The sequence below is a fragment of the Neovison vison genome, chromosome 10 (assembly GCF_020171115.1).
Source record: "Neovison vison isolate M4711 chromosome 10, ASM_NN_V1, whole genome shotgun sequence".
NCBI classification, from domain to species: domain Eukaryota; kingdom Metazoa; phylum Chordata; class Mammalia; order Carnivora; family Mustelidae; genus Neogale; species Neogale vison.
This window is the reverse complement of record NC_058100.1, coordinates 49,052,906-49,075,561: the sequence shown is the minus strand read 5'-3', so window position 1 is coordinate 49,075,561 and position 22,656 is coordinate 49,052,906. Positions and strand designations below refer to the sequence as shown.

At 44.4% G+C, this 22,656-nt stretch overlaps 2 protein-coding genes across 2 annotated transcripts in view; one reads left to right on the top strand and one right to left on the bottom strand.

Annotated features, from left to right (window-relative positions):
• Positions 1-9,862, bottom strand: part of RGSL1 (regulator of G protein signaling like 1) — a 118,119-nt gene extending 108,257 nt beyond the window's left edge. Inside the window, exon 1 of the mRNA XM_044267244.1 lies at positions 9,780-9,862. Within this exon, the coding sequence (XP_044123179.1) occupies positions 9,780-9,796 (17 nt within the window). The 5' untranslated portion in view covers positions 9,797-9,862. The remainder of the gene's footprint in view (positions 1-9,779) is intronic.
• A 4,584-nt stretch (positions 9,863-14,446) lies between these two features.
• On the top strand, positions 14,447-15,483 carry TEDDM1 (transmembrane epididymal protein 1). The gene has a single exon (XM_044267246.1). It carries the CDS (start codon positions 14,578-14,580, stop codon positions 15,481-15,483), a length of 906 nt encoding a protein of 301 aa, XP_044123181.1. The 5' UTR covers positions 14,447-14,577.
• The last annotated feature ends 7,173 nt before the right edge of the window (positions 15,484-22,656 follow it).

Below are 22,656 nucleotides of genomic sequence, written 5' to 3'. Positions count from 1 at the left end.
AAAATTAAAAGATGCTTTCTTAGATAACATTTGGATTAAGTAGAAAATAAAAATAAAAATGTAAACATTGAACAGTGAACACCAAAGAGAGCACACCATATTTCAAAACCTGTGGGATGCAGCTAGAACGGACCTAGGTAAAAAAGGAAGGGTCCTTGCCATTCCCCTGAGCCTTCAGGCTTCCTACGCCAGAACTGTATCATTCAGCACAACAGCTACTGTCCACATGTGGCTAGTTAAATTTAAATAATTAAAATGAAATATTCAGTTTCCTATTTGCACTGGGCACATTTCAAGTACTCCATACCCGCCTGGGGCTAGAAGTTATCATATTGGACAGGATAGATTATAGAAGACCCCCATCTTTACAGAAAGTTCTCTTTGGCAGTGCTTCTCTGGAATTTGCCAGGGAAATTCTATTTTTTTTAAAGATTTTATTTATTTATTTGACAGAGAAAGATCACAAGTAGGCAGAGAGGCAGGCAGAGAAAGAGGAGGAAGCAGGCTCCCTGCTGAGCAGAGAGCCCGATGCGGGACTCGATCCCAGGACCCTGAGATCATGACCTGAGCCGAAGGCAGCGGCTTAACTCACTGAGCCACCCAGGCGCCCCTGCCAGGGAAATTCTAGTATGTCAACTTCACTGGGTGTTAAGCCAACATTAAGTCCATCTTTCACCTGGCCAACCTAGCAGACTCTTTATATCAGAATCTCAGGCAAGTAAACTCATATTGATGGCTCTGTTTCTATCGGTATCCAATCTCACTTTACATGGTCAAACATCTTTAGAATTTATTCATATCCGTGCTCCCCACACTCTTGCCAATACTGACTTGTAACTCTTTGGGTTTATTGGTTTTCTCTCCCACTTCAGACAAGGTCTTATACATCCTTGTCTGGACTATATTGAAATCTACTCTTGTTATGGGCATGGCGGTATTAAGTGTGTTGGAAGTGGGTCCTACAGAAACTGAGATCCCCTTGGACAGAACTCTCCCTGGTGCAGACACTGAAAGGTGTTCACGTAGAAGAAGACTTCTCTTGGAAGGGAGGAGGGGTTTCCTCCATCAGAAAGGCAGGTTCAAAGGAACTGAGGAAGTCAAAGTTCTCAGCCTCACCTATTTTCTGGTCCTGTCACAGAATTACTCCTCCTATAAGTGCCCCTGATTTTTTTTTTAAAGATTTTTTTATTTATTTGTCAAAGAGAGCACAAGCAGAAGCAGGAGGAGTGGCAGGAGAGAGAGAAGCAGGCTCCCTGCTGAGCAAGGAGCCCAATTTGGATTGGGACTTGAACCCAGGACTCTGGCATCATGACCCGAGCTGAAGGCAGACGCTTAACTGACTGAGCCACCCAGGCATCCCTAAGTGCCCTTAATGGAGAGCCTGGTGGGCCAAGCACTTGATTGGCCCAACCACTCTAGAACCCATATGTTACCCTGGTTTCTTAGCTGTACCTATCTTGTAATGGTAAGAGAAATGAAGGATTCCTTGAAAACTGGTATAAAGGCTTTTGAAAGAATCTGACTCTAGAACATTCCCTGAGTTACTGGCAGTTTTCTAGGACACATCTAGGAATGATTCTGATTAAACTTGAACCTTCCCCATGAACAACTCCTGTCCATGAAATCTTCTAAAATGCACTCTATAGACAACCCATTCTCTAATTCTAACTAATTTTGTAATTAATATCTATTTGTATATTTTCTGTCTGTGTGTACTACACAATTACACTGTAAGCTTTATGAGGACAAGATGATCTCACTGCATTTAGTTAATTCACGTTCACTAGCTTCCTGAGGACATTCTTGCTCACCTTGGCATTTCACACCAGACAAGTGTCAATGGTTGTGCCTGAGGATCCTTGAGAACGGGGGTGGGGGCACAGGTCTGAGGAGCGTCTCAGTGTGGAACAGTGTGGAACAGGCAGCACATGAAGGACCTCCAGGGGCTCCTGTGGTCAAGCGGTTTTTCCCTCATGAAACAGCTGTCCAGGCACTCATTGTCCACAGACCCTGGAGCTGTCTGCCGGTTCTGCTAATCATTCACCACCTTTGGCTTCCTTCTCAGCTACTTGTGGGCTGTGTCTGGTTTGGTGATTCCTATCTTCAAAGCCCGAGATCAGGATGTTCATGTTTTAATGAACAACATGTAGTGCTGGTGCCTGGCCAAGGTGGGGGGCCTGAGCATCCCAGACGGGACCTTAAGTGGAGCTACTTGTCCTCATCTGTGCCACTTCCAACCTCGCACTGCTGCTGAATCAGTGCTTCTCATCTTCCTCCTGCCCTGAGCACTGCTTCACAGCTGCCAGGAGCGGCCAGACATGGAGATAAATGCAGTGGCCAAGCAATGAATGCTATCTGCTTGTTGCTCAACCTCTACTATGTCCATTAAACCCACAGCACTGAAGTGGTGGAGATAATATTACTAGTGGCCCCAAATAGTTTCTTCTGATACCTGCAGTCCATTCAAGGTGGAGCTGGGCTACTCAGGAACATACACTGGCTCTTTGCTGATGGTAAAAACTTAATAGAGCAATGGGTTTTGCTGTACCGAGGGCCAGTTCCTCTCAGAGAAGCTCAACAATTTGGCGGGTCAAGGCAATAACCACAGAGATTTCTCCTCCTAGTCTACTCTATGACAATGTCATACCCTCTGTACCTCCTCTCCCTGAGCACTCAACTCTTTGAAGTTTCCTGGGTGTTTTGACCACTTAAAAAGGAAAACTTGTGGGTGACAAAATCATTCCTTTCTATGCAAAACCCCCAAGTGCTTCCCTCTCTCCTCCTCCCCATCTATTCCCACACTTCACCTCTCCATTTAGAGAACACAGACGACAGTTCTTTCTTTTCTTTAACAGAGAAGCCAGAAGTCAATTGGGGGAAACTGGGACTGGAATCCCGGTCTCTCAATTTCCAGGCATTTTTCTCCCCAAGCTGAGATATTACAGCAAAATGTTAACAGTGGTTCTCATCAGGTCTGGAACTGCAGGTGCTTATTTTTCTCTCATTTTGCTTATGTGTTTTTCTAAATTTTTTCTATAAAGGCTATGTGTTCATTTTGGATTTGTTTGGGTCTTCCAGCTACAATAGCAAACAGATGTGAAAATTTCCATTGCTCAAGAAAAACAGTTCATTCTTTGTTTATTTATAGTTCAAAAGGAGTGTTCCTGAACAATATATAGTTCCCTAGGAGGAGTAACCCAGGGACCCTATTCCTTCCCTCCTAGGGATCCTCCATCCTTAACAGCATATGGTAATTTATGATATTCTGAATAAAGCCAGAGGAAGCAAAGTAACATGGAAGAGTATGTGAAGGAGGATTTTATGGGTGAGGCCAGGAAGTCATCGGTATCGTTTCCATTTACACCGCATTGGCTAGAACTCAGTTGCAAGGCTACATCTAACTGCAAGGCAGGGCAGGAAATGTAGTTTATCAATGCCCAAAGGAAGAAAAGGAAATGAATATAGTGAAATGCTGGCCAGTGTACGCCACACTTGTGTAAGAAAGGAAAGTTGAAATTAACTTTAACTTAACTTTAACTTAAGTCAAGTTCCTCCTGTAACTCTCTCTCTTTACAGCACTTTTACATCCAAATCCTCACTCTCCCACTGCTAAGAAAAGGCCTTCATCCCCAAGGGCATGGACAGATTGGATTTTTTCCTGCTATTTATTAAGTAGTGGTAGGAAAGGGAGATAGGTTGTGAGGGTTCATACTCTGTGCTGTGACCTGGGTGTCACCACTTCTCCTTGCCACTGGGGGTGCTGTGAGCATACAAATGTTGCCTCTCGGCCCCAGAGCACTGCTCCAGCCTGAGGACAAATCATTATGCAGAAAACCGTGAGGTCAGCATCCTTCACTTCGAGTGATGAACTTCCTCCTCTTCCACACACCTATCACTCTCAGAGTAAGTCCTATTCCATATACCTCTTCCAGAACCACTTGTGTGCCAAAGGCCTGCCTCACATTCTCTATACCTTGTTCTCTATCATCCCCTCTAAAGGAAGACTCTTGCCCTGAGGCATTGACTTACATGCTGCTGGCTATCATCTCATGCTTAGGTCTTTCCTTACCTATATGTATTAGACACATAGTAAATTACAATTTATAAACTTCCATGTCTGGAAAGAATATGGTTGCTTTCAAAATATGGCCAAAGTTATGAGTACGGGTTCTTAAAAGATGCACAAATATTTGTGAGTAGCCCAGGCCTTTTCTGGTTAGTCTCCAGTTCACGTACCACTCCTCTAAGTGCTGCTCCTCTAAGCACTAGACAGGAGCAGAAGAAAGCAGGCCATGGGAGAGAGAGAGAGAGACAGTATGACCAAAAGCATCTCAAAAGTCCAAACACAGAGCTCATGAGAGCATACATTCTCACAGGTGCATACTAGGAAATATTCACCTTCCTTTCTTTTTGGCAGACGTCAGTTTGTTCCCAGTGTACTAGAATGGAATGGAACAACAATGAGACTCAAATCACCCAAAGTATAGGCTCCTGTCCCGAACTTTGCATTCTCTCTGAGAGCAGTGGGCAGAAGAAGATGATAAAAGTAGGTAGAAGTTAGCTCTGAATATGCAGTCCAAAATTTGAAAGGCCCTCAATGGAGAGGAGAGAAGAGAGATCCTGAGTTTTGGTCTTCAGTCTGTAGTAGAACAGACCTGTAATTTCATGGGAAAGTTTGTATGTCATTTCTACGTATGTCATTTCTCTTATGGACTGTATCAGGCCACAGCGGTCTTTAAGACCATGATAGTCAATGACTCACTCCTCTATCCTTCATGCACCACCACCACCACCCCCAAGAATAAAGGAATATGGGCCAGGCTGTGGAAAATATCCTATGGAGGTTTGCTGAAGATGTTGATTGGTTCCATCTTAGCAGTTTATGTGGTCTTGTCTTGATGATGCGATGGTACTCATGGACAAGAATGCACTGAGATTTCTATATCAAAGAGTGGCAGCACCTCACCATGTTCATCCTCCTCACCCTCAATGGCTGTGTAGATGTCATGAGCAAGACCTTGCTGCCTCAGAGGTGTGTGCTTCTAGAAAAAGGTTCCCTGGCCCTGACCTTCTACACGCTCCTGCTATTGTTGACGTCACATGTCTAACCAATTTTAAGAAAAATCAGATTTTTAAAAAGTAGGATCTTTTTTTTTCACTGTCAAGTTGTCAAAAATCATCCAAAGTATTAAGGAAATAATACTACCTATTGCTGGAGAAGATGTAGGGAAGGAGATCTAGGGAATTATCATACACTGTCTACATTTCCTTGAAGTCAGTTTGGCATAGTGTGCCAAGCAAACAATTCCATTTCTTGCTGTCTGCAGTGGACATCTGTCATATAAGCCTAATGCCATCTTTGAAAGAGCCTCCCAACATTTTGGACAATTTCCACATTATCAGGCCTGCCTTTTTGGTAGATTTTTATATTTAATCCCTGCTCTCCCTTGGGGCTAGCTAGGGTACAGACACACCTACATAAGACTCGAACACACAAGTAAGCAATGTAAGGAAATTGGCTGTGCGTGGGGTTTCTGTTTTGCAGAGGAGTAGTGGCAAAGATAGGAACCTATGTTCATCATTATACTGGTTCTGCCCCATAGTACTGGGGTTAGTGCCAAAAAGAGCAACCTAAGCCCATTTTGTGAACTAACTTATCTATTTAAATAGATTCCTCCTCTTAAACTTGCCAGAATAGATTCTTAAATTGTCTGTAGCTAGGAACTCTGATATAGCATCTAGTCTAGAAATACTCATACATCTATATAAAGAGCATATACAAGAATGGTCACTGAAGCACTTTTTTTTTCTATCAAGAACTTTAATAAACTTTCACCAGTAGTGAAATTATTAAATAATTTATGGAGCACTATACAGGAATTAAAAAGAACAGGGGAGATCTGAATGTCCTGACATCCAGATCTCCAAGATGAAGTGAAAAAGCTAACTCCAAAAAAATGTGGGCTGGTTACTATCCAGATTCTGGAGACAGGTATGTTCTTGTTGACCTCAGAAGGTCTTAATTTTTCTCCTTGCACCTGCCAAGAATGGTCAGGACCACAAGGCAATCAGGAGAGATGGTATCCTAATGGTGCGGTGAACTTCACTTAACATATCCTACAGAAAACTCATGATTTGAATACTAATTCAATCGGATTTTAACCTATAACTAATGTGACCTTATATTAATTTATCATTCAAACCTGGATACTTGAGGGAAGAAAAAGGCAAAATTAATATTTGTACTGGGACAACAGGTAAAAATCAAACTACTACAGACACACTGGGATTTATGGGTACCCTTCCTATAATCTAAAAAGAGATGTGCTGTATGTCTTCAGTTTGCCCCTCCAAATCCACCTTTCACCTATATCCTGTTCCCTCTCGCAGGAGACTGCTCTGGTCTGTGGCACATCACTGAGCTCCTTATCCTTTGGTTTCAGGCAGCCTTTGGTCAATGACAAGCCCCAGGAGGACGAGGGATAAGAGTGAGATTAAGGTTTTTATTCTTTTAGCTCCTGATTCTGGAGTCACCTCAGGCTGGCAGTACCCTGCCCCAGGACACCATCAGTATCAATTTTCCTGGCTACCATAAAAAATGACCAAAAATTATAAGGTGGGTTAAGACAGAAATCTACTTTCTCACAGTTCTGGATGCCAGAAGTCCAAAATCAAGGTGTTGATTCCTTCTAGAAGCTCTCAGGAGAATCTGTCCTGTATTTCTCCCCTAGCTTCTGATGACTGCTGGCAGTCCTTGGCATTCCTTGGCTTGTAGATACATAATCTAATCTCTGCTTCCATCTTCACATTGTCTTCTCTTCTGTGCGCTTCTGTGGCTCAAATCTTCCTCAGACTTTCTCATAAGGTTTCCTGTCACTGGATTTAGAGCCCACCTTAAAACCAAGATGCTTTCATCTCAAGATCCTTAATTGTATTCACAAAGACCTTTTTGTCAAATAAGGTCGTATTCACAGGTCCTAGGGGTCAGGACTTAGAAATATCTTCGTAGGGGCCACCTTTCAATCCACTACACTGTCCTTGCTTATACCAGAGCTTCTCCTGTTCTATGTCCCTTGGGGTCTAGAGTTAACAACAACTCCAACTGTTACCCAGTTCTCCCTTATGGTCTCCTTCTACCCTGCTGACATCTGCATACACGGTATCTTTATGAAACCCTCCTTGAACTATCTCAATTTGAGTTGCCATCTATTTCCTGTGGGGACCCTCTCTGAAACACCAGTGGAGCAATTTGCCCAGGAGGCTAGAATCCTTAAATACAATTCATGCTCAGATATTCAGAATAGTGACAACAGAAAAACTACAACTGGATTTCACAAACATGAACATACAACAAAGGAGACTAATTTGTAAACATGTGGTAATAAGGGGATTTTCCAAATTCAATCAAGGCAACCAAAGGACTAAATTAAGTTATCAAAAAATCCTAAATGGCTACTATTTTACAGGTACTATGCAGGGATTAGCAATACAACAAGGAGAAAGAAACAAAGATGTACACGATTAAATTGCAACTTATAATAAGGAATGGAAAGGAGGACTGGGTGGTGTGGTAAGCTGAATTCTAGGATGGCTCCCATGATTCCTGACCCTGGCGTACACTCTGTACAATCCCCTCCCCTCAAATGGGACCAGTGAATATAACGGATTATCATGACCAAGATTGGTTACTAATTGGTTGAGTCTGAATTACTGAAAAGAGAGATTGTCCTGGATTGTCTGACTTTGTCAGGTGTAGTCTTTAGAAGGTAAATCATTGAGGAGATGTACTCCTGTTGGCCTAAAATAAAGCAAACATCCATGCTGTGATCTTCCTGTGGGGTCCCATGGCAAGGAACCCTGAGCAACCTGTAGATGCTGAGAGCCATCCTGGCTGACAGTCAGCAACAAAACAATAGGTTCAGTCTCAAAACTGCAAGGAACTGAATTTTGTCCATAGTCAATGAGATTGCAAGAGGACCGTGAACCTCAGATCAGAATCACAGTGCCAGCCAATGCCTGATTTCAGCATTGGTGAGGTTCCCAGCAGAAGTCTCAGCAAACCCATGTTGGATTTCTGATCCAAGGAAACTGAGATAATAAGTGGTTCACTTAAATTCCTATATTTATGTGAATGTGTTATGCAAAAATAGAAAACTAATATAGCTGGTATTCGTTCTGGGTGAAGGTGTACCCAGCACTGGTCAGTGATGAGAAACATTGTATCTCATTAAGATGTGTGGCCCAGGGGCGCCTGGGTGGCTCGGTGGATTAAGCCGCTGCCTTCGGCTCAGGTCATGATCTCAGTGTCCTGGGATCGAGCCCCGCATCGGGCTCTTTGCTTGGCGGGAGCCTGCTTCTCTCTCTCTCTCTCTCTGCCTGACTCTCCGCCTGCTTGTGATCTTTCTCTCTGTCAAATAAATAAATAAAATCTTAAAAAAAAAAAAAATAAAATAAAATAAAATCTTTAAAAAAAAAAAATGTGTGGCCCATTGCTGAAAGGTTGTAACCAAAAATGAAGCAGGAATCCTAGTGAGAATGAGAAACTTCAGGACCATCAAGTTCTTTTGCTCTCTGTCTATATCACAAGGCACCCTTTGTGAACTTAATTTCTGGGGTTCCTGAAACAGTGGCTTGGACAGGGCCCATGAGAATAATTCTAGACTTTGACATACCAAAGGAAGAGGAGAGAACTGGTCGGAAGAAATCAACTTAACCTTTCAGGTGGTTTATCACATCAAAGTTGATGGATGGCCAAGTTTAAAATTACATGAGCTTCCAGGGGCCTCTTGGAGGCCTGGCATACAAAATCAACTAATGGATTTAAAACAGAGAAATCCTTAAATCGTATTGGCTTAACACAAAAGAAGGTTATTTCTCCCATGCTTATAAGCCTTCCACCTGGTCTTTCAGATATGACTCCTCCCATCTGGTGACTTTGTGCTTCTCTAGTACCTCACAGTCTACATAATCAGCCAGTAAATATGGAAAAGGAAAGGTTGAAAAATAGGCAGAAGTTTTGGGAGGCCCTGTCTTGACGTGGTGTACATCACTTCCACACACAGTCTGCTGGGCAAACGCAGTCACTGAGTGGCTGGGAAGTGTGGTCCCAGAACCACACTACATTGTGGGAGGGGAGCAAGAGTATTCAGTGATGATGATGATATCCTTCCTAAACAGAAACGAGATAAACTAATCTCGCACATGGAATTTGGAAATTTACCGTGGGGTTCCCAAATTATAGAATTAAGAATTCTGAAGAAGAGAGAGCAAAGGTTAACTCCTAACCTGGGCAGGCATATCTGGTGTAGAGAAATGATCTATGGAAAAACAGGCCCAGGGTCTGTCCTTCAAGCTCTATCCTTAGCCATGGTTATGAGTTGGTCGCACAGTCATAAAGGAAGGACTAGGTATAACAGAGATAAGGTGAGTATATACTTCCACCTCGCCAAACGTTTCCAGAAGAAAAAGAAATTTGCCCCCACTGAAATGTGATCATTGAAAAGTACCTGAAATTGCGTATATAAACTGCGAAACCTAAGTCATAATTATGCAATGAGGTATAAAGCTCACATTCTAGAAAAATTCAAAGAGGAAAATTATGGGCTGGCGTGCCAAGAGAAATAAAGAACATATATCCTTTCAAACTGAGAAATTAGAATGTTGTTTTCCATCTCCTGTGAGCCTTGTTTTGGTAAGTCAATGACAAACCCCAGGGCTTAGTAACCATTACTTGAACTAAGATGAAAGTCTGGCCCATGAACAGATGGGCTATCTCTGACCTTGTGCATATTTCCATGGACCCACGTCCTGTGTGGTTCTTCTTGAGTTCTCAGCCTCTGGATTTTTCTTCCTGTGGTGTATTTCTGCCTTGCAGCAAGGTGAGTTGCAATCATTCTTTTGTTGATGTTGATGATGATGATGATATCCCTCCTAAAAAGAAAGGAGATAAATTAAAAGATGCTTTTGGAAGACACCACACTAAAACCCCACAGCTATTAAGAAGCTTATAGTGATGGACATTGGGGAGGGTATGTGCTTTGGTGAGTGCTGTCAAGTGTGTAAACCTGGCGATTCACAGACCTGTACCACTGGGGATAAAAATATATGTTTATAAAAAATAAAAAATTTTAAAAAAAGTAAAAATAAAAATATAAAATAAAAAAAAGAAGCTTATAGTGTAGTTCTCTAGATGTCGTTTTTTGAAAAAAGAGTTTATTTATTTATTTGAGAGAGAGAGAGGGGGAATGAGTGGTGCGAAAGGGCAGACGGAGAGAGAGAAGCAGACTCCCCGCTGAGCAGGATGACTTATGCAGGGCTCCTTTCCAGGACCCAGAGACCACGACCTGAGCCAAAGGCAGATGCTTCACCAACCAAGCCACCCAGGGGCCCTGCTAGATGCCATTTTGACCAAACTTCTACCTCCTCCGGGATCTGTTCTTTTCACTAAAACTTTAAAATTCACCTAACATGTCATTCCATACTGTCAAAATCTGCACAATCCAATATGGTAGCTACTGACTCATTGAGCCATTGAGTGCTCATAATATGGCCTGTCTGAACTGAGGTGTGCTGTAGGTAGAAAATAAACACTGGAATTTGATGACTTAGTATCAAATGAGGAATCTGAAATACGTTATTTATAGTTTTTATATTAATTACATGTTGCAATAACATTTTAGATATATTGGGTAAAAACAATCTCATTAAAAATTTCACCATTTTGTGTTTTCAATGTGCTGTTAGAAAATTTAAAATTACATGTAATATTTGATTTCTATGAAACAGAGTTAGTCCAAAGAGTCTCTGATGGCTATTTTATGTGTGTGTGTGTGTGTGTGTGTGTGTGTATACGCACAGGTATATGCCTTCAACTAAATTGTAAGCTTTTTGAGGGTAAGAGCTATGTCATATACTTTTTTATGTGCCCTGCTATACTCAGTAGAATCCACAGCAGTAGCAAATTATTTACTGAATTCCTAAAGACCTTTTTGTTCATTCTAGCATTTCATATCAGACATGGGGGGTGGAGGGTAGAGCAGGTCTGAGGGGCATCTCAGTGTGGAACAGTGTGGACCAGGCAGCACATGAAGAACCTCCAGGGGCTCCTGTGGTCAAGTGGTCTTTCCCTCATGAAACAGCTGTCCAGGCACTCATTGTCCACAGACCCTGGAGCTGTCTGCCGGTTCTGCTAATCATTCACCACCTTTGGCTTCCTTCTCAGCTACTTGTGGGCTGTGTCTGGTTTGGTGATTCCTATCTTCAAAGCCCGAGATCAGGATGTTCATGTTTTAATGAACAACATGTAGTGCTGGTGCCTGGCCAAGGTGGGGGGCCTGAGCATCCCAGACGGGACCTTAAGTGGAGCTACGTGTCCTCATATGTGCCACTTCCAACCTCGCATTGCTACTGGATCAGTGCTTCTCATCTTCCTCCTGCCCTGACCACTGGCAGCCATTCACAGCTGCCAGAAACAACTGGGGAGATGAGTGCAGGAGCTGGAATGAACCCTGCTGCCCCCAGCATACAGGGACTGCAGCCTTGAAGTATGAGGAGCAACATTAAAAGTGACTAAATACAGTTCCCTGGGGCCTATAGACCATGCACCCCCCATCCCAGCCCTACCATTACTTAGGGCAGTGATGAACCCTGTGCTTCTCCCAGAGCAAGTCTAAAACCAAAGAGAATCCCTGGACTTCTCTCCTCCCTGACTCATTTCAGAAGTGTCAACTCAGACTCTTCCTTTGAATCTCCCTGCTCTGAGCACTGAGCTCTGCTGGGATCGCCAAGCATTTTGATACTTCACCAAAAGGAAGAAAGAAAAAGGAGATAAATATGCTCATTTCTGTGCAACAACATTCATGCTCTTTTATTTTCACCTCAATAGAAGGTCAAGTTCAACATGTAATTTTTTCAGCTAAGATGTATGACATTCAGCAGATGAGGAGAGAACTGGAATTAAAACCCAGATTTAGGGCGTGCCTGGGTGACTCAATGGGTTAAAGCCTCTGCCTTCGGCTCAGGTCGTGATCCCAGGGTCCTGGGATCAAGCCCTGCATCGGGCTCTCTGCTCAGTGGGGAGCCTGCTTCCTCCTCTCTCCTCTCTCTCTGCCTGCCTCTCTGCCTACTTGTGATCTCTCTCTGTGTGTCAAATAAATAGATAAAATCTTTAGAAAAAAAAAAAAGAACCCAGATTTATGACTTCCGATTGATGCATTTTTCACTGCCATATACTGCCTTCTTAAAACTGCATTTCTATACCTCAATGGTGGCAATGGTCACCTCCAGGTTACAGGATTAAAGATGATTGTTAATGTTGATCTTTTTGCTTATATATTTACCTGATTTTTCTACAATGACTCTACATTAATTGAAAAAACAAACAAACAAACAAACCCACCTGGGTGCCTCAGTGGCTCAGCCAGTTAAGCATGACTGAGGGTCCTGAGATCAAGCCCCACACTGGGCTTCACACTGGGTGTGGAGCCTGCTTAAGATTCTCTCCCCTCTCCCTATGCCACTTTCCCACCCCTGCTCACATGCTCTCTATAAAACAAAAGGAAAAAAAAACCCACCTAAAACTAAATTTTAAAATAAGCAATTCCTTCATAAGGCAGGATTAAGCCTTTTTCCAAATTGCTTTCATCCTCAAATCTTAGCCCCTGCAAATCTCTCAATAATAAGAAGCAATCTGAATTGTTGTCATGCTCAAGGACAGAGAGAGATTTAATTTTTCTGGAATTAAGTGAACTTGAGAAGGAGGAGGTATTTGGATAGGAGGGAGGGATTGGAGACAGTGCTATAACCTGGGTATAAATTCTCCTCCTCTTTTCCGGGGTCATTGCTGGCACACAGGTGCTGCCTCTCTGCCCCTTGACATTGCTTGTACTGTAAGGACTGTTGATTCTGCAGAACACTGTGATGTCAGCATGGTTCATGCTGAGTGATGAACTTCCTTCCCCCTTAGCACAACTGCCATGCCCCCCAAAACTATTTCAGTACCTACTGCAATAAACCCCAATACACGTGTGGGTCCAGGGCATGCCTCACATTCTCTCTACCTTTTTCCTCCACCATCCTCTCTGCTCTATTTTCATTACCTTTTTTTCCATCCTCTCTGCTTTATACTCAGCTTCCTATTACCCAATACCTAGGACTCTGTCTTCTGAGGTGCATTAGACACAAGTGGAGTAACAGATAAATGAAGCTGATGGTCTAAGTCACATTAAAATAAAATGGCCAACACCAACTGAGAAGAGTCACTCACTCAACGGTGTCTCTGCATTTTAAGGATTTGACTTTAATCCCTTGTAGGAGTTAGGGATGAATCCTGGGAGCAAAGTGATATGAAATATGAATTTCTTATGGCCACTTGACCTTACAGATTTGTAGTGGAGAAGTCTAGGGAAGGCTGCTATGAAATGAGGCTGGAGGTCATTTCAACATGGCAGCAGTCATGAAGAATCCTGCAGCAAGTTAGGGAAGAGCAAGAACAGATCGAAACCTATGAGAACAAAGTGGAGCCTGTGTCTGCCTCTCGCCACCTCATACTTCAATGGCAAGTGACCCTCCGAAAAAGCTGGAGCCCGGACTCTAAGAGAAGCGAAGGGAGCTATGGGCGTGGTTGCTGCCCATGCCAAGGAGATGAGACAACAGATCAGGAACAGAATGCGGGAGCTGCAGGAGCTGCTCTTGACGTCACATGCCCAGGACTGGCACCCTACACCTTCAGGGTGTGCTTGGGTTGCTCCTTCAGTTCTGCCTTCACATGCTCATATAAATCTCCCCTGTAGCCAACCCAACCTGGAACCATAGAAGGAAGGGCATTCCAGGAAATACAGCTTAAGCTTGGTGAAGCTGACCCACTCCTAACCCACCACAGTCCCTGAAAATCAATGATCAAAAGATAGCTTTTCAGATCCATTTATTGGCCACTAGAGATGCTGATGCAGAGGTAGGGGCACAGATGGAGATGTGAAGAAGTAAGAGGAGGAGGTGAAGGGAGGTTTCTTGGGAATCTTCAGAATGTGTCTGTAAAAGAAAAGCCAGATTGGTGCTAGGTGTGTAATATATGGTCACATATCCCAATGTTTATAAACGTAGGTGTTCAGAAAGAAAACCCTAGAACTGGACCAAAGTTATGTCTGAATGGCCAGGCTTTCTTGGGATACCACAGCAACTCTTACCCCTATCGCATGCCCCTTTCTCTTCATTTGAGTGCTGGGCAGCACACGGGCAGGAAGCCATGGGAGAAAGGGACAGGTGTGCACAGGTGTGGACCCTTCTCAAGGGCCACAGAGAGGAGCCTCTAAAAGCACATTCACAAGCTTCCTTCTCTGGCAGAAGTCAGTTGGTCCCCAATGTACCAGAATGGAATGGAACAATGAGATTTTATACCACCAAAGGCGTAGGCTTGTGTCAAGAAACATTTCCTCTGTGGGGGAGCAGTGGGTGGGGTGAGATGATAAAAGATGGTGGAAGGCAATTCTTTTCAAAGGCCAGGACTTGAAGTGGCCCCAGAAGGTGTGGACTTGCGCAAATTTTGCTCTTCTCTCCTTTGTTAGGCAGATCTGTATTTCAATGGGAACCTTTATTGGTCATGTGTACCCAGGACTATTTCTAATTTTGTATGGACTGTATCAGGCAATAGTAGTCTCCAAAGCTGTGATATTCAAAGACTCTCTGCTGGACCCTTCATGCCATCCTAGGAAGAAGGGAAGATGGGCCAGGCTATGGAAGATATGCCACGGAGGTGTGCTGAAGATGGTGATTGGCTCCATCTTGATAGCTTATGAGATCCGCTGCATTAAAGGAGGGTTGATACTGATGAACAGACTGTTGCCACCCACATTTATGTACCCCAAAGAGTGGCAGCATCTCACTATGTTCATCGTCCTCACCCTCAACGGCTGTGTAGATGTCATGAGCAAGAACTTGCTACCTCAGAGGTGTGTGCTTCTAGAAAAAGGTTCCCTGGCCCTGACCTTCTACACGCTCCTGCTGCTCTTGACGTCACATGTCCAGGACTCAACGGGGATAGAGCTTCAGATACATTGTCTGCTCATCTTGCTGGTGTTCCTGTTGATGCTGGTGTTGACTGTAGAGCTGTGGACTCCTGACACGTTTCACCTCCTGCTGATTGAGACTTTTCTGTTTCTGATGATGGGTTCCTGGCTGATACAGGCAGGTTTTATTCTCTACAAGCCAGTCACTGGCTACCCATGGCAGGATGATGACATCAGCGACATCATGTTTATCACCACCTTCTTCTGTTGGCATGTGATGATCAATGCTTTGTGTCTGCTGGGAATCTATGGCATCTCTTCCCTTTGGCATCATCGTTACCGTCCCAGCTTGAAGCTGATGGGATCCAAAGAAGCTCTGTATCACAAGGGCACTGTAGGACCCCTCTACAAATTACTGCAGGAAGTGGAGCAATCAGAAAGTGATGACCAGGCTCTTCTCCTTTCAGAAAGCTCTTCCTGAGACAGCTTAGGATGCTCGGCACATTGTCCACCTATCTTCCTCCACAGGTTCTCTCAGTCATGTGCACTGGACCCTTTTTGGTACCAAGTGAAGGTAATGGCCATGAAGGAGCACAGCTGGTCTCCATCTGCTGGCACATCTGCTGCCCTTGAATGTCTAATTGCTGAGGAGATGAGGAGAGAGGGGCCTGAGAAAGGGACACTGATGGGATTGATGGGGTGGTGGAGAGAGCACCAGAGGAGTGGGTGAGTGTGCAAGAGAAGCCAGGGGTTGGAGGTGGGGGACTGCGGATGAGGTAGAAGGGAGGCTTTCAAAGGAAGGAGAGCAGAGTCATGCCTTCACCAGCTACTTCTCCAGGGACAAGTGACTGCCTTTCACATGAGACTATAATGATTTCTCACAATTCAAAACTGGAATCATTGAAGTCTCATCCTGATAAAGAAAAGTGGGTACTTCAATTTGCTCACCAAAGTGGCACCATCACGTGGAAGTAATATAAACAGAATTTAGAATTAATTTATACTGGTTGAAAGTATGCTTCGTATCCCCCCTCCCACTTCTAAGGACTGCCTTCATTTCAAATCCGAATTAATAAAATGAGACTTTATCAATGTTTTAATTTAGTAACACTTCAAATGTGCAGAATTCAAAGGCTTAGTACTTCTTCAGATTCCTGAAGAAGTTTTATTACTCCTGTTCCAGTCAAAGCTTACCTATTTCCCTATCACCACATTTGCACATATTATTTCCTCAATTGTACCCTTGGGTCTTTGCAAATTTCACTCCCTTGCATCTCACAGAAAGCCATCGGACAATCACATGTTTACCATGTTGTTTGGTATCCAGCATAAAACCCAACCTCACCCCCCCCCAAAGTACCCTCCAGGTGGAGCTCTCCAAGAACTCTTACTGACTCCTTTGTTCTGGAACTCTTAGGTGCTTATACAAAATCCACTTTATTAAGCTGTTCATATAGCTGATATATTGTGCTTTGTACTCTCTCTGAAATTATCTCTTTTGGGGAGGTTTTTCTCACCACCTAAAGACTCCTAAAGGGTAGGGACTTCGCCAGATCCAAGTGACAAACTTTCCTGTACATGCACCGGATATGTAGCATAGGTGATGCTTAATAAAGGCTTATTTGCTTCCAGAATCTCCGCCTACTCCTGTTTCTTCTAAATGTTTTTCAAGACAGGTGCAGGGTTCTGCGAAACTTCGGGAAACACCAACAGTCCTAAAGCCTGAGTCATGTCCTTAGTAATGGGCCCACTCTCTTCCTCGTTCCTGGGATAACAAAATCCACCAAACTATTTCTAAATTGTTTACTCTGTTATTGCTTGTTAATCCTCAAAAGTGTTTCTATAAAGAACTTCCAGAAAACCAAGACTCAGAAGGTTGACTTAGATCCAGTACAAAGCAAGACAGGAATTCGAATACAGGTGTGTCTGACTCACACCAGTGGCTCAATGTCCTCTGGGCTAGTGACTTTGCTAATAGCAACAGTGAAGGAAGTGATCCTCAAACCGAAATTTTTTGAAAAAAAGAGAAAAGGAGAAAAGGGAGGAAGGAAGGAAGAAAAATGGTCACCCAGAAGGCCCAGCTGGAACGAGTGGCACCCTATAAGTACTCCAGATGTCCCCTAAAGGGCATGTCTATGTCAGATTTCTGTCCACCACCCAGTACCCCCACCCTGGCCTCCCCTGGGAGTGAGAGTCTGGCAGACTCTCAGCTTCTGGCTGGGTCTTAAATTTCTGGGCTCAGATCCGAGGGAGGGCTGAGGATAAGACTTGTTTGGAACCACTTTTTCTGATCCTTGCCATTCCCCCTTTAACTCTTGGGTTCTAGACTCTTCAGTTACTCTTCATGGCGGACATCCTTTTCTCTTTACCTCTTGCACACACTGGTGGGCCATGAGGAAAAAGCACCAAACATTCTTAAGCGGCTCTTTCCTAGTTATTTGAAAACTAATTTTATAATAATAAAGAAACCACTGGTAATCAGTTCATACTCCCAACACAGTATCTCTTAGATGTCAGTATAGGTAGTAAACTTGCATGTCATTAATTTACCTATTGGAGATAATAACACAGAGGCCCTCCCCTTGCAGGCCAGTGGAGAGCGGGTGGATTGCCCCTCTTAAGCTTTGGGGATATTCTTCACAAAATTACACCAGAGGGCGCTAGGATCACGCCGCCCCAGCCAAGCCTCCGGCTCTCCAACGTGTAAACAAGTCTCCCAGAACTGGTTTAAAAGAAGTGGGGGGGAGGGGATAGGAGGTCAGGAAAAATAAGGAACTAGGTCTAAGTATTGCCCAAGCAAGCATCCAGAGAACATATCCCAGGGTTGTTTCCCATTAAAATCTGGCATGTGAACGGGAAGCAAAACAGGGTTTCAAATCAACGAATGGGACAGAGGGTAGAAGGCAGGACTGGAGAACCCGTGGAGGCTATCTCTGGGGAAAGAACTGACTAAAGGACACACTCTAGTCCAAGCAAATTTTCTTTCTTTTTACCAAGATGCTAAATTTCCTAAGCTTTTATTTTTATTTATTTATTTATTAATTAACATATAATGTATTATTAGCCCCAGGGGTACAGGTCTGTGAATCTCCGGGTTTACACCCTTCACAGCACTCACCATAGCACATACCCCCCCCAATGTCCATAACCCCACCACCCTCTCCCTACCCCCACAACCCTCAGTTTGTTTCCCTAAGCTTTTAAAAATGAGCTTCACCAATGTTCCAATCAATCTGGAGAAGAGAGAGCCATACATATATTAAGAATAAGGAACAAGATTTACCTATGAAAATCCCAGATTCATGAAATAATGAAACAGGGGACAGATGATTAAATAGGCAAAATGTTCTCCAAAGATTCCTTTAAAGAGAACCTGACATAAAGTTTCCCCCTCCCTTTGTTATTCTCAAAGAGTATATAGAATGTCCGCTATGTGGGAGACACTGGACAAGCCACCCTGTAGGATTCAGGTAGACTGGCTGGCCCCCTCAGCGAGCGCTTTGCTCAGTGGGAACGAAAGGGATTGCAGGAGTGTGGCCATGGGGGCCCAGGAACGCACCCAGAGCAGACTGGAGGAAGGGAAACAGAAAAGGCTCCCAAGGGAGTTGCACCTGGGATGTGCACTTGGCTGGGAAGTACCGCCCTAGGGTGACTTCAGCAAGCTACTGCAGGTTATGGGGGCCTTGGCCTTCTCATCTTTCAGAAGGATGTGCAGATTAGTTCCAGAAGTGCACGGCTTTAATTTTCTCAGTCGGACTTATTTCCCCACGGTGTTAGCGAAGATGAACTTAACTCTGCAGGTTCCTTTTGGAGTGAAGATTAGGAGTAGGGCTCAACCCCAACGAAACTTCCCTCGTAACACACACTTTGGGAAATGGAATGTTCCCTATATTCGAGTGATTTCAAGGGACCTTCAACAAACCTAAATTGGGCTAAAGAACAGATAGCTGAGACGTGACCTTCTCAGTTTCCTAACCTGAGTTTAAGAATATCAAACAATCAGTCTGGGGCCATCCCATCCTGCACACACACCCCATCTCGAGGAATCTGGGAAGCTCGGCCGGGTCAGGCCTGGTTAGTACTTGGATGGGAGACTATCAAATAAGCAGGAACAATATAAAGAGCAACTCTTCTGTGTTCAGTGTTCGGTACTGAATTGAAGGAAAACCTCGTCTTTCCTTCCTTACTTATGGAGAGTGAAATTGGAAAGCTTGGCCAATGGTAGCTTCTCCCCAGAATTTGGTTTAAGAGTCATGATATCGGGCGCCTGGGTGGCTCAGTGGGTTCAGCCGCTGCCTTTGGCTCAGGTCATAATCTCAGGGTCCTGGGATCGAGTCCCGCATCGGGCTCTCTGCTCTGCAGGGAGCCTGCTTCCTCCTCTCTCTCTCTCTCTGCCTGCCTCTCTGCCTACTTGTAATCTCTCTCTATCAAATAAATAAATAAAATCTTTAAAAAAAAAAAAAGAGTCATGATATCAACTTCCAAGGGTGTTTGTTTTGTTCTTTTTGTTTTCTTCTCGTTTTGTTTTAAGATTATACTAATAGGGTCTATTCTTTGGGAAGTAACTGTTGTCTTATTTATTTTTTTTTTTAAAGCATAATTTACAATTCTGGGTTGGGTTTCCAGGGTGTTCCTCAAGTCTGGGTCTCAGCTGCGTTTTTTGAGCCTGAGCTAAGAGTTTTGTTGAATGCTTATTGAAATCATTCAAATATAAGGAAAACTCCACTTCCCAAACTGCCTGTTGAAGTTTGATTATGTTTGAGCCCTACCCCCAATCCGTCTATGATGAGTGCAAGACAACTACACAGACCCTGGGAAGGCACTTCCAGACCACTAGATTAAGAACTTCACAGGGTTCCTGGGTGGATGGGTTGGTTAATCATCTGCCTTTGGCTCAGGTTGTGATCCTAGGGTCCTGGGCTCTCTGCTCAGTGGGGAGCCTGCTACTCCCTCTCTATTTGCCTGCTGCTCCGCAGGCTTGGGTGCTGTCTCTCACTCTCCAGTAAATAAATAAAAATCTTCAAGAGCTTTACAACTGGCAAGTGGAAATCGATCCTTTAGGAGAGAGAGAGAGAAACTGAAAGAAGAGCTCACAGACAAAGCCCACCCAAGACAAGGCCTTGATTACAGGTAGCAGGACAACAGAAGGGGAGCTCTTAGTCCCTAGCCCTTCCTGTAGATTTGGAGCAAAAAATGTTTACCTGTAATACTGCTCTCCCACTCCACTCACCTGTTGGACATAGCTACCTTATTCTAAGAGAGAAAAACCTGACTTCAAAGCACATGTAATAGAACCCCCCTATCAGCTCTGATACTCGGTGTACCAAGAGACGGAACAGTTCACCAGTTAAGCATGCTAATGCTCTTTCATGGAGAGGGTGGAAAATGGGGGCGAGTAGCAATTTAGGGAAGGGGGAAGAGGACAAAGGCCAGCAGACACAGCCAAGTCAAACTGAATGGCACAGGCAGTCCTCCTTGTAACTTCTCTAAAAGTACAGTCTGAGTTTCTGGGGGCGAACCAGTTAGCTTCTTCTGCTTTTTCTTCCCCCTCATACTCTTTAAAGCTTCTCTGATCAGTCCCCAGACTCTTTTGGGCCCTCACTGGGCTGGTTTTAGTAAGTAGGGGGCCGACCAAGAACAAGGCCTCTAACCCTCACCCAGTATGCCTCTGGTCACATGAATGGATCAAAGCAAATCCATTTGCATTCTCGGAAAAGCAGCTCAAAGCACATGTTTTCTTGATGGTGCCGCTGTCATTTCTGTGTGATCAACAAACATCACCTATTGAACACTCACTCCGGACACTACTGGGAGATAGAAAGATGGAGCAGTTCTTCAAGGCAGTGAAGAGCCCTAGCAAGTGAAACCAAACAGCAAAATATAATCCCATAAGTTTTAAAAACTGCATTTACTTCTTGTTATCCCGTTTTCTATTATGCTTGCCACCTGCATCTCAGAAGCTGGCAGTGCTGAGTTCAGGAGAAGGCTCTGGTTTCTGCTGAGGCAGTTGGGCAACTGAAAACTACCATCTTTTAAAGTAAAAACATTACCTTTCCTCTCCCCCACTTCCCCTCAACTCAGGACTGAGTCAGAATGTTGTACTTCATGGGTTGATATGGGGAAAGAAAGAATCCAATCTCTTTGGATTACCTTGACCTATAATAATTATAATTACTGTTTTCCAAGTTTACCATATGCATCTAGTGTATGTGCTTATCAGAAGGAATCCTTAAAACACAGTTACAACAGTTAACAGTTATCTCTATTATGTGGGCAAGAAAACTGTGGTTTCACGTGGATGAGAAAGCTAACACAAAGCTGGTAAGACGTGAAGCCCGGATTTGAACCGGTGTTTGTATGACATGAACCCCAGCCTTTAAACATATTGTGATACTTCAACATACAGCACTCAAACTCAAGATGGACCGTCTTAAGGGTTTGCAAGGAACGCTACCCAGTGCAGAATGTCACCTGTCTGAAATATACCAAAATCCCCTCTGAGGTGAAATTTGCATCTGTCCCTTGAAAGCACTACAGTGTCAGACACTCTGGAAGGATGGTGACCAGAGAAGCCAAGTTATGTGTGTGTGGTAACATTTCTTTTCCATAATTGTGGTTCGAAAAATAACCACAAGAACGAACTTTTTCCCTTCCTCTTCCAAAGGCAAAGAAGCCTGCTTCTTGGTCTTCAAACAGAAAATTATATAAGTCTCAAACCTGGGGCTCCTGAAAGATGCAATAAAGACTAGAGACCATCAGAGGGATTTCAGGCAAGAAAAAATACTCAAGCAACGGCACTGGTAGCAATGAAAATATCGCAGGTGTGTGGGGGTTGTGTGTGTCTCTCTCTATACTATACAGTTATTATATACCTGTTGACAAGCATGTATTTCAAGATTGTGTTCACAGACAGATTTTCTCCATCATAGCAAGGCTGACAGGAGGAAGGTGTACCGATTCGAATTTTCCAGATTAAAAAGAAGGCGCGATAAGTTCCTTGAAAAAGGAAACCAAAGCATTACTTTCAAACATTCTAAAATTTGGACGTACCCTGGGCTTCCACGGGGGGCACGCGAAGACCTCACTTTTCTTTCAGCTGCCTGTGGGGAACAGTTGGCACCCAGAATTTCAGATCTGGTGGGCGGCTCTAAAGGTCCTCTCTCCAAGGGCTTTATTTGCAGATGAGGAAGCCTGGGCCCAGAGCGTCGCCGAGAGACTAGTCTCGGAGTGTCCGAGGCAGAATCTGACAGGTCCCCTGACCGTTGCTGTGCCCGCCCGGATCCTCTCCAGGGCAGGACCTAAGCACAGCGTGTGGATGACTGAAGGGAGAACGCACACTGCTGTTCCCTTCCCCAGCCCCACGGCGAGGGCAGGCGGGCGGGCGCGCGGGCGCGCTGCAGGCCCGGCTCCCGCGGGCCCTCCTTGGGCCGCCCCCTCGGTGCCCCACCACCGCCCCGGCCCCGGCCCCCGCTCCCGCACCGCGCCTCAAACCAGACGCCAGCGCCGAGGAGGGCTGCAGGTTCTCTAACAACAAAAGGCAAAACGACATCCCCGGGGATCAGAACGTCCTTAGGGAGCCTTGGGGTCTGCGGTGGGACCTCGAGAAAGACAGGCCTCTCCCGCAAAACTATCCAACCTGAAGGCGGCAGGGGCG